The sequence below is a fragment of the Lactuca virosa genome, chromosome 4 (assembly GCF_052849685.1).
Source record: "Lactuca virosa cultivar CGN04683 chromosome 4, Lactuca_virosa_CGN04683_v6, whole genome shotgun sequence".
Taxonomy (NCBI): domain Eukaryota; kingdom Viridiplantae; phylum Streptophyta; class Magnoliopsida; order Asterales; family Asteraceae; genus Lactuca; species Lactuca virosa.
Window position 1 is genome coordinate 493,054,893 of NC_136429.1, and position 12,348 is coordinate 493,067,240.

General features: G+C 43.2%; 1 protein-coding gene and 1 non-coding gene across 2 annotated transcripts; one reads left to right on the forward strand and one right to left on the reverse strand.

Annotated features, from left to right (window-relative positions):
- Positions 1-3,923: 3,923 nt before the first annotated feature.
- Positions 3,924-4,445, reverse strand: LOC145106950 (uncharacterized). The gene is made up of 2 exons (XM_079043862.1): positions 4,090-4,445; positions 3,924-3,969 (listed from the first exon to the last, which is right to left on the reverse strand). The coding sequence occupies exons 1-2, from the start codon at positions 4,443-4,445 to the stop codon at positions 3,924-3,926; spliced, it is 402 nt and encodes a 133-aa protein (XP_078899988.1).
- A 4,370-nt stretch (positions 4,446-8,815) lies between these two features.
- On the forward strand, positions 8,816-8,922 carry LOC145110315 (small nucleolar RNA R71). The gene has a single exon (XR_013709698.1). It is a non-coding gene; the product is annotated as a small nucleolar RNA R71 (small nucleolar RNA).
- The last annotated feature ends 3,426 nt before the right edge of the window (positions 8,923-12,348 follow it).

Here is a 12,348-nt window from a genome sequence, read left to right on the forward strand (position 1 = left end):
AGGACTTTGTGTTTTACTTCGCAAACGTTCCTGCCTACTCGTCGAGTAGACGTCCCTACTCGCCGAGTCCTTCAGGATTTTGGCTCTTTTTCTTCTTTCTTCAATTACCGAGCTTCCAAATACATTTCCTACGTCCTTTTGCTTCCGAGCATCTCTTTTGGACTGAAATACAATTTAAACACAATTAAGCACCTTTTGTCCATAAATTGCAAATAATTAGCCAATAAATAATGAAAATCTATACTAAATATATAGCTAAATATGCACATATCAAAATACCCCACACTTGACTTTTGCTTGCCTCCAAGCAAAACTGAATTTTAGAACACTAATATTACATAAGACAATCCCAATTAAACCCAGCCATTATGCCAAGACCGCAACGCATGCATTTGTGTCTAAAATTTTCCTAAGGACCCCCCTCAATTCTAAATACTCACAATCATCATAAACATTCGCCCACTTCTTTTGAACAATTCTCAGTTTATGCATCCCTCCGAATGCATCCGCAGAAAACTTCCTAACCTCAAGGTATTTTTGGTCAAGCAACCCGAGCATACATAATCTAGAAAATTACAATTTTTCGATACCACTATGGAGCTCTTTTGGAATTCTTCACTTCTTGGATATTTGATCTTGATTTCTTTGAATTCACCACTTTTTGATTTTTGGTATCTTCAACTTTTGAACTTTTTAGAATTTTGATCATCAAGTTTACACTTTAATAGCTCCAAAACTCTTTCAACTTTTTCTTGCAATTCTCTCTTTTTCTTTTCACATGTAACTCACTTTTTTTTCACTCAAAACCTACATGCTTAAGCAGGGGCGCTCAACTTCAACCTTTATTAGTTAAAGCATTAGTTTTCCTGGATACATTTCAAGTACACGATGCTAAACATATTGCATCCCTCAAACTAAGCGAGGTTGTGTTTTTGTCCCATGATTTCACTAGAATAAAGGGGGCCACAAATGCACTATAACGTGTATAGGCTCAACTAAATATTTGGGTCTTCATGCAATCATCAAACATAACACTAGCATGATGCCTAATTGCTTTTTATCAAATTTTCTAAATTAAGTCCTACCAATTTTAATGCAAAATTTTGAAAATTAAGCCTAAAATTATGATTCTAATTAACTAACATAACCAACCCCCCACCCCACACTTAATTCATGCAATGTCCCCATTGCATGTTATGCATGATAAAGAACATAAAAGTAAAGAGAGAATTTGAACAAACTCCCCTGGGATAGCAGTCGCGAGGTTGATTTTCTTCATTGAAAGCTCCATCTTCAATTGACTTTAGACATGGGAACAGCTCATCCATATCTTGGGTGTCAAATCTCGAGCTCCAAATATGCAGGAAAATAGTCTCGAAAATCTTCAGGAATTAATCTTCAAAGAATATGAGCAAAGCCCGTATCATATGTGGTCAAAATCCAAGTTTTGGTAGTGGAATATTGAGTGACTCGCCGAGTCACTACGGCTGCTCGGCGAGCAGAAGGGCTTTTAGAAGAAAACTCGTGGTATCGCAAGAGGACTCGCCGAGCCCAACTTATGCACTCGACGAGTACAACGCTGAGTGATAAATAAATCTTATGCTTTTGAGTCCGTTTCTGATGTGATGGGGTATGACAATTTAGTGTCTCTCCTTCATTTTTCTTCAGTAAATAACACTCTTAAACCCTCTTTGATAATAGACTCGACCTTAAACTCAAAACTTGCACATTCTCATCTAGACCCGACCCTTACTCTAGCCTTGACAATTGAGACGCTTGCATGCATCCTAGCTTCAATCTGAAAAAAATAAGAGCAAACACAAGTGATAAGAAAACAAACTCCTACTTTAACGTCCTAAAAGTTCAAAACCCACAAAACAAACAAAAATAGTTTTCAAACATCCAAATTAAAAAAAAACATCAATCTTCATCCTCCTCTTCGTTTCCTCCAGTTCCACTTCCACCAGTTTGGTTCCTTCTTGCTTGCACTCTCTCCTCCCAACTTGGCACATAGGGAAATTCGGGTCCGGGCCTTGGTGCGATATTCATTTGCTCAAATAAATAAACAAATGATTCGTTGTTGTAGTTCATGCTTCTTCCAAGGTCGTCCTGGTACCTTCTTGCCTCCATGTTGTACCAGTCCATGGGTAACTCTTCATCCACCGGAACGACTGGTGGGTCTTCTCGGACGGGCTCTCTTCTTTGCCTTACCCTTCTTCCTGGCTCCTCGGGCTCTAACACTGCATCTGTATTCGGGAATCCAAAATATCCCCCACCATAATCCTCAATGATCCTTACCCTCCTGAATAATGTGGTGTTAAACGGAGGAGAAGGTATCATTGTCAATACCCTTGCTACACCTTGGTCCAAGATCCCATACGACCTCGCCAGCTTCGTAACAAACATGCCCCCGTTGATTTTGGAAGTGATCCGCTCCTTGACCGCCCCCTCTGCTAAATATTTTTCCAAACAATATGGCAAATTGCAGAAAACATCGGGAGTGAAAATGCTCCACATGTAGAAAATGTCAAGACTAGGGACCTTATCATCATCCTTTCACATGTTAATAGTACTTGCTATTAGACAATGTATCAGGCGATGAATTAGGGAACGGATACTCCCCTCTTGAGCAGACGATGGAATGTAGACCCGGTTTGCAATTGTATTCCACCAAGTAGATGCAACCACCTCTTCAGGCAAGTCCTTGTGACAATGTTCCAAGAATGTTTCAAAGTTTTTAGACATGATCACATTTTGATCATAAATTCCCAATCTCCATGCGAGCTCCGCCATGCTGCACTGGCGCACTTCTCGTCCAAGAAAAAATGTAATAACATTTGGACTATAATAATCATCACCGCCTCGGAAGGATATGGTAGCAAAGAATTCCCAGCAAAGTTCTTGGTAAACTGGCTCTTGAATCTTGAACAATCGGTTCCAACCATCACAAACTATTTTCATCCCATCATTTTCGAAAGACTTGACAAAATAAGGAGTCAAATCTTCCTCCAACCCGGTTTGACCCATCCAATGCCAGTCGATTGCGTTGGGGACATAAATCTCCTTTCGTTTTAGTGTTTCCAGCTTGTTTTTCGTACAGGCGAGTGAAGATTTGGAGGTTATTTGTGGAAAATTCAGCCATGGGATGTCCCCATAGCCGCCTCCCCTTGAACTTTGTCCCCTCTTGGACATATTTCCTGCAAAGCAAAACCAAGCAAACCACAAACAAAACACATAAAAGATTACAAATGACCAAATACTGGGCATCTGCAACGTGGACTCGCCAAGTAGAAGTCCTGCTCGACGACCAGGATGAACTGTGCGAGTCGGTCCGTGTTTTAATTCTTATTGAGGCGAAATCAACCATCCAAACACACAAATTAGTCCAGAGGTTTGTCTTAGTATGTCTATTAAGCATAAATTTGCAAGAAATCATGTCTAAAACAACCTAATTTGACCTAATAATCAAAACCCTAGGATTGGAGTAAACCCCAAAATCGAATTTTTCATGGATTACAGCCACAAATCTACTCAAGACATGAACTTTAACAAGATTAAGTGGGAAAAACGTTACCTTTTTGGTTGAAGATGCAAGGAACACAATAAATTGAAGATGAAGAGTTGAGAGAAGAAATGCTCGTCGAGCGGTTGGTGGTTGCTTGTGAAATGGTGTTTTACCAATTAGGGTTAAAACCCCTTATTTACATAATGTAAATTAAATATTTTTTTCGGGTAAATACGTGTACTCGCCGAGTAGAAGTTCCTACTCGCCGAGCAGATACGCGAATCCGCGTTTTCTCGGGAATTTCCAAATGGACTCGTCGAGCAGATACATAGACTCGACGAGTTTTTCGTTCTGTTTGACAAAAATTTGAGTTTTTAAATTTTACGCCACCAACCCCACACTTGAACATTGCTTGCCCTCAAGCAATCATTTTGATCACAGAAGAAGATTGATAAAAGCAAATCCTAAAAGAAACAAACAAAAAAGGAAAGAGAAAAGTAAAAGAAAGCAAACTCTAAACTCGGGTTGCCTCCCAGAAGCGCTTCTTTTTAAGGAGTCGTTAGCTGGACTCCTTCCCGCTTTACGTTTCTGTAATTTCTTCCAAATGCAGCCCTTCTTCAAGTCCTTCATCTTTTGGGATTCCTTCTTCATATTTCTTCACCCTATGCCCATTAACTGTAAAAGGAGTTCCATCTCTTGATAAAAGTTCAATAGCTCCATGTGGAAAGACTTGTTTCACCACAAAAGGACCATCCCACCATGTCTTCAGCTTGCCCAGAAAAAGTTTTAACCTCGAATTAAATAGTAACACCTTTTGTCCTTCATGGAAGTCCTTATTACCCTTTAGTCTTTTGTCATGCCAATTCTTGGTCTTTTCTTTGTATATCAAGGAACTAGTGTAGGCCTCATTTCTAAGCTCTTCAAGGGCATTCAATTGCATTAACCGGTTGGTTCGAAGTTCAGCCAACTCAAAATTTCACATCTTTAAGGCCCAAAAAGCTTTATGCTCTATTTCAACCGGTAAGTGACAATTCTTTCCATAAACTAGCCAATATGGTGTAGTACGAATAGGTGTTTTGAAAGCTGTTCGAAAGGCCCAAAGTGCATCATCAAGTTTATCCGACCACTCCTTCCGATTTCCTCCAACCGATCTCTCCAAAATCCTTTTCAACGCTCGATTCGTCACTTCAGTTTGGCTACTCGTTTGTGGATGATAAGATGTCGAGAACCTATGATGTACCCCATATCTTTTCAACACTTTGGCTAATTGATCATTTTCAAAGTGAGTGCCTCGGTCACTAATGAGAGCTTTAGGGACTCCAAACCTTGAGAATAACTTCTTAAGAAACCGCACCACCACTCGAGCATCATTAGTTGGTAATGCTTGAGCCTCCGTCCATTTCGATATGTAGTCGACTGCCACCAATATGTATTTGTTCCCTTTTGACATTGGGAAAGGTCCCATAAAGTCAATCCCCCACACATCAAATACCTCACATACTTGAATACTATGTTGGAGCATTTCATTTCGGGATGATATGTTCCCCGCTCGTTGGCACGAATCGCATTCTTTGACATATTGAGCCGCATCTTTGAAAATTGTAGGCCAATAAAACCCAATATCAAAAATCTTCTTATCCACGATATGCGCTCCATGATGTCCCCCGGCGGGCCCGCTATGGCAGTGTTCCAAGATTTCCCAACTTTCTTTCCCGAATACACATCTTCGTATCATTCTGTCCGCGCAACTTCGGAAAAGGTATGGCTCGTCCCAAAAGTAGTATTGGATTTCTGAAAAGAATTTCTTCTTTTGTTGGCGGGTTTACTCTTTTGGAATATATTCAGTAGCTAAGTAATTAGCTATATCCGCAAACCATGGCACCTCCCCTGCTATTACTAAAATATACTCATCGGGAAAATCATCTCCAATTTTGTCTTCTTCCAACTCCTCCAAAAGCGGGTTCTCTAGTCTTGACAAATGGTCGGCAGCTACGTTTTCCATTCCCTTTTTATCTTTTATTTCAATATCAAACTCTTGTAAAAGTAAGACCCAACGTATCAATCGGGGCTTAGCATCTTGTTTAGCAAAAATATACTTTAGGGCAGAATGGTCGGTAAAAACTATCGTCTTGGATAAGACTAAGTATGGCCGGAACTTGTCAAATGCATATACCAGTGCTAGCAACTCCTTCTCGGTAGTAGTGTAGTTCTCTTGAGTTGGGTTCAAAGTCTTGCTTCCATAGTAGATGGGTTGAAAATATTTATCAACCCTTTGCCCTAAAACAGCTCCCACAGCATAATCACTAGCATCACACATTAGCTCGAAAGGAAGATCCCAATTTGGTGCTATCATGATAGGAGTAGTGGTCAATCTTTCCTTCAACAAATGAAATGCTTCATGCCATTCTCTAGAGAAATTGAATGGAGTATCCTTCAAAAGTAGTTGAGTCAAGGGCCTAGTGATCTTCGAGAAGTCTTTAATAAAGCGACGATAAAATCCTGCATGGCCAAGAAAACTCCTTAATCCTTTTACGTTTGTTGGAGGGGGTAACTTAGCTATTGTGTCCACTTTTGCTCTATCCACTTCTATCCCCTTCCTTGAAACTTTGCGACCCAAGACAATTCCTTCCTTCACCATGAAATGGCACTTTTCCCAATTAAGGACAAGGTTTGTCTTCTCACATCTAGCTAGCATCAAGTCCAAATTAGATAGGCAATCGTCAAAAGATGACCCGGACACCGAGAAATCATCCATAAAAACCTCCATAAACTTCTCAATCATATCGTGGAAAATGGCCATCATGCACCTTTGGAAAGTAGCCGGTGCATTGCATAACCCAAAAGGCATGCGTCTATATGCGAATGTTCCACTCGGGCACGTAAAAGTGGTCATCTCTTGGTCTTGTGGGTCGATTGGAATTTGAAAATATCCCGAAAAGCCATCAAGAAAACAATAATATAGATGGCCGCAGAGCCTTTCGATCATTTGATCTATAAATGGCAATGGAAAGTGATCCTTGCATGTGGCATCATTTAATTTTCTGTAGTCAATGCAAACACGCCACCCGGTTACTGTTCTATAAATGGCAATGGAAAGTGATCCTTGCATTTGGGTTAAGTTTTCTTTGGCGTTGCACTACAGCTTTAGCTCCATCTTCTAAGTTAATATTGTGAGAACAATAAGCTGGGATAATTCCTTTTATGTCGGTTATTTTCCATGCTATAGCACCTTGCCTCTTCCTTAGTATACCCACAAAACTTTCTTTCTCATGTTTGGCCAAATCAGCGGCTATAATTACAGGTTTTTGTTGGCCAACTTCAAGAAATGCGTACTCCAAGTGAACTGGTAGTGCTTTAAGCTCAACTTTCGTGTTTTGAATGTTGAACACGTCGAGTCCAGTGAGGGGACTCGTCGAGTCCTGGGTAAAATTCGCGACTGATCGGGCTTCTTCGAATGGACTCGTCGAGTTGGTCGAGGATACTCGACGAGTAGGGTGTTATGTACTTCTGATCAGATCATTATATTCAGCTTCCTCGAGCAGTCTCTCTATTTCCAACAGGTCTCTTTCAGCATCAAATTCTTCTTCAAATGTGACGGTGGACTTGTTTGGCTCATCTTTATTCCATTCCTCCATTAGCTCTTCCAACATATCAACCGAGAATTGCGTATCATCACTATTCCTTGCATGCTTCATGGCTTGATCAACCCCAAAAGTCACTGATTCGTCTCCCACTCAAAGAGTAAGTTTAGAATCTTACATGTCAACTATAACACTCGCGGTGTTTAGGAAAGGTCTTCCAATTATGATTGGGACTTGAGGGTCTGCTTCCATATCTAATACTATGAAGTCCGCGGGGAAAACAAACTTATCAACCTTCACCAATAGATCTTCATATATTCCCCTTGGGAATGTGACCATTTTATTTGCTACGTGAATTTCCATCCGTATGGGCCTTGGGTCCAGAAGATCTAACTTCTTGAAGAATGAGTATGGCATGAGATTTACACTTGCCCCCAAATCCGCCAATGCATAAATGGTAGCTAAGTTCCCGAATTGACAAGGCAAGGTCAAGCTTCCTGGATCACCCTTCTTCTTAGGTAGTTTATTCAACATGGCAGTTGAACAGTTCTCATTTAGGACCACTTTCTTCACTTCTTCCATCTTTTTTCTATTCGTTAGAAGCTCCTTGAGAAATTTTGTGTATTTGGGCATTTGTGCAACCGCCTCTATGAATGGCTTATTAATTTGAAGAGCCTTTATGTATTCCAGAAACTTCTGGTAGTCAACTTCATTCTTTTCTTGTCTAGCCCAGGCTGGATATGGCAGTGGAGGCTGATATGGCTTCACAGGAGGGTTGTTTTTCTGTTCAGGTGGGGGACTCGTCGAGTCCGTAACTTCGACTCGGCGAGTCGGATCGGGAATTTGTGATTCTTCATGTTCTGCTTCTTCCTCTTGAACCAGCTTAGGATCTTCTTGCTGAATAGGGTCCATAGGAGTTATAATCTTCCCACTCCTAGTTGTCACGATATTTATATGTGCACCTTTTGGATTACTTTCGGTATTACTAGGAAGTCTACCCGGTCGTCTCTCGTTCACTTGTTGTGCAAGTTGGCTCGGCTGCTTTTCTATGTTGAGAATAGATGCTTGCTGATTCCTAAGCAGAGCTTGTTGATCTTTCATCATAATTTGGTGTTCTCTCAACATATTTTGTTGATCTTTGATTGCAGCATCGGTATCACTATGTCTTTTCTCGGACGTGGCTACGAATCTTGTAAGCATATCTTCCAAATCTGATTTCTTTTCATACGCCGGTTCCTCCTTTTGATAAAAGCCTCTATCTTTTTGCTTATATTTTTCCTCCCTTGACTTTTTATACTCTTCATATGGTAGCCATTCTTTCTTGGGTTTTCGCCAATTGTCAACATACCTATCACCACTTGAATAGCACACTTGCACTTTACGGTTCCCGTTTTCATCAAGGTCACAATCTTTAGTAAGGTGGGGCCCTCTACATTTTTCACATCCCACTCTAATGGCATGGATGGATTGGTCCATCTTAGTCATTCTTCGGTCCATGCTTTCCAGTTTTGCCATCATTGCCGCCATGTCATCGGTAATAGAATTCACCGCCCCTTGAGTTAAGTCATTCCTTGGGTTGTGATATTCTCTAGAGTGTTTAGAGAATTCTTCAATTAAAGCCTTTATCACTGGGGGTGCTTTCTTTGTGAGTGGTCCTTGCGAATCAAGGAGTTGCCTGGTTGTCACATTTACTCCATCATAGAAAATGGAGACTTCTTGTTGGCGGTTTAGATCGTGATGTGGGTAATTTGTCAGTAAACCCTTGCATCTTTCTCATGCTTCATAAAGTGACTCTTCATCTTGTTGTTCAAAATTCGCAATGGCTTTCTTCAATTTGGCTATCTTTGAGGGAGGGAAAAATTCGTCTATAAATTCTTCTTTCATTTTAGTCCAAGTAGTGATGGATCCTGGAGGGAGTGATTTCAGCCAATCTTTCGCGGCTTCCTTGAATGTGACTGGTAGCATACGTAGCAAAACAGTGTCGCGAGCCACATTAGGGACATTGAAGTAGTCGGCTATGACATTGACCTCGTCAAGATGCTTGTATGCGTCTTCATGATCCTTCCCATAGAATGGGATTTCCTTAACTTGAGCAAGTATGTGGCCCTTAAGTTCAAAGGTGGCAGTTGCGGGAATCGCGGGTTGCACAAGTCCCGGGCCGGTGTCGTCACGCATCCTTTTCTTCCATTCACCCATGGGAACTTCATCGATGTTGGCCATGGTGTTAGCTAGTTCGCCCTCTATTTCACTTCCTTCTCCAAATTCGCTTTCTTCCTTTTCGTATTCATACACGATATCCTCCTTATTCGAGTCTTCGTCTGCCTCTGAAAAGTTGTTGGATTCTCCCACTTTCTTGCCCTTTTTCTTACTAAAAACAGATTTGAGATTCTTCAACGGTGAATTCTTCGATGTTGCGGTTTCTCCTACGGTTTTGCCTTTGTTTTTCCTCAAAGTTGCTTCCGGGTCTTCAAGTGGTGGAATCAAAGGTGTACCTCCTCCTCTGGTCATAAATGATTGCAATCAAAACAGAAAACACGCGTAAAAAGAACAAAAATAAAATAAAAACGAACTTTTGTTTCAGCGATTGACTCGTCGAGTAGGTGCGACTGCACTCGGCGAGTACAGAGCTAAAACAGAAATAAAAACGAACTTTTGTTTCAGCTCACCCGCATGTTCACAGAGAGGACGATGTTATGCCCAGAGTTTGCTTCTGAGCAGGCTCAGTGACCCCTTATCTGATCATGCTCAAGACTGACATCCGTCAGTTTGTGTCTACCCAGTGATGTGATACTCTTTTGGAGTTGCAGGAGGCCGCTAGGCGGCGTGATTTGGAGATTGAGCTGCAGTTGAGGAAGCAGCGGTAGGCCCCGACACAATCGCAGTCGGCGCCTAAGTGGTATAAGACCACTGATTCTAGGACCGGGGGTCAGCAAAGCCGCACTTGTGGAAAGTGCGGCAAGAGTGATTCTGGGTTTGTCGAGCCGGTAGTGGGTGCCACAGGGTGTGGCAAGGAGGGGCATTATGCGAAGGACTATCGCCAGGCCGCCCCGGTTCTGAGTTTGAGGTTATGTTATCGCTATGATCAGGTTGGCCACATGAAGGCCAACTGCCCATTGCTTGTCGCTAAGCCGGCGCAGGTTCCCGCGCCAGCTACATCGAGGATTTCTTATGGGGGGCCAGTTAAGGCAGAGCCTCCGAAGGCTCAGGGGCGTGCCTTCCAGCTTACAGTGGAGGAGGCCAGGGCACAACCAGATGTGGTTGCTGGTATGTTTCTATCCTTTATCTCATTTATTATATATGTTTTATGCTTATCCATTATACCTGTGATTAGGTACGTTTTTAGTGAAATACTTGCCTGCTTTGGTTTTAATTGACTTGGGGGCGAGTCATTCTTTTGTATCTCAGACATTTAGTAGGGAGTTCGGTGTGCCGGTCGGCGAGCTAGAGTGTCCGTTGCGAGTCTCTATCGCCAACGAACACGGGGTTTCTGATTCTTCGGTCTACCGAAGATGCGAGTTGGAGATCTTCGGATTGTCCTTTCTGATAGATTTGATACCGATTCCATGGGGGAGGTGTGCGTGATCGTAGGGATGGATTGGCTTAGTCGATTTGGTGCCATGATAGATTACGAGGGCCAGCGGGTAGTACTTCGAACCCCAAGTGGGGGAGAACTGATTGTATATGGCAAGGGCACCAGAGTGGGATCAGGGTTTTGTTCAGCTGCCAGGGCTCAACAGTACATTCAGCACGGGTGTGCGGGTTATCTAGCATATGTGGTGGATACGCGGGTGAGAGATCGGACTTCAGTTTCAGAGGTTCCAGTGGTTAGGGATTTTGCCGACGTATTCCCTGAGAAATTTCCAGGGATACCTCTAGAGAGGTAGGTCGAGTTCCGGATCGACCTGGTGTCGGGTGCAGCCCCTATCGCCAAGGCTCCGTACCGGCTGGCGCCACTCGAGATGCAAGATATGTCTTCACAGCTGCAGGAACTGCTGGGTAAGCAGTGCATTCGACCTAGCAGTTCTCCATGGGGAGCACCGATCCTCTTCGTCAGGAAGAAGGACGGTTCGCACCGGATGTGCATCGATTATAGGGAGTTGAACAAGTTGACGGTGAAGAACCGTTATCCACTCCTGAGGATAGATGATCTATTTGATCAGTTACAGGGTGCATCTTGGTTCTCTAAGATTGATTTGAGGTCAGGGTATCATCAGGTCCGGGTCAGAGAGGAGGACGTGGAGAAGACTGCGTTTCGGACTCGTTACGGCCATTACGAGTTCGTGGTGATGCCGTTTGGGCTCACCAATGCACCGGGGATTAAAGTATTAATTTGGGCAGCACTTCGACTTTAAATATGACTTTTTGTGATGAAACTGGCAATTTTAGTTGAAAACCAGGCCTTGCGTGGGCAGAGTTTCCATAACGAGTCCTGAACGCCGTCTTCTGGATATCCTCATCCCGCACTCTCATCTGATGATATCCAGACCTCAAATCTATATTGGAGAACCAAGACGCGCCCTGCAACTGATCGAACAGATCATCGATCCTTGGTAAGGGGTAACGGTTCTTGACCGTCAACTTGTTCAACTCCCAGTAATCAATGCACATCCGATGTGAACCATCCTTTTTCTTGACAAAAAGGATCGGCGCTCCCCACGGCGAGCTACTCGGTCGAATAAACCCCTTCCCCAGTAGCTCCTGAAGCTGCAAGGATAACTCCTGCATCTCTGGCGGCGCAAGGCGATAAGGCGCCTTGGCGATAGGCACTGCCCCCGGAACCAAATCAATGTGGAACTCCACCTGCCTCTCGGGAGGTACACCTGGCAACTCCTCGGGGAAAACATCCGGGAACTCACGCACTATCGGAACATCATCAACCGAACTCGGCCTCTCTGCGGCCACTCGCGTATCCATCACATAAGCTACAAACCCGCTGCAGCCCTGTTGTAAACTCTGTCTCGCTCTGGCAGCCGAACAAAATGCTGACCCACATCGGGTACCATCGCCATATACAGTCAACACTCCCCCACTAGGGTCTCGAATCGTCACCATCTGCCGCTCGCAGTCTATAACCGCCCCAAATCGGCTCAACCAATCCATACCCACTATGACACAAACGTCCCCCATCGCAATCGGGACCAGATCTATCGGGAACTCAACACCGAAGATCTCGAGTACACATCCTCGAATCACGTCAGTAGCATACACCGCTCGCTCGTCAGCTATGGAAACTCATAGAGGTCGACTCAACGCCTCTCGTTG

Coding starts and splice junctions, on each gene's coding strand:
- LOC145106950 (XM_079043862.1), bottom strand. CDS start 4,445: ATGCAATTGAATGCCCTTGAAGAGCTTAGAAATGAGGCCTACACTAGT. Junction 3,970..4,089: donor TTGGAAGAAATTACAGAAAC/GTAAAGCGGGAA, acceptor TGTTTCTTTTAG/GATTTGCTTTTATCAATCTT.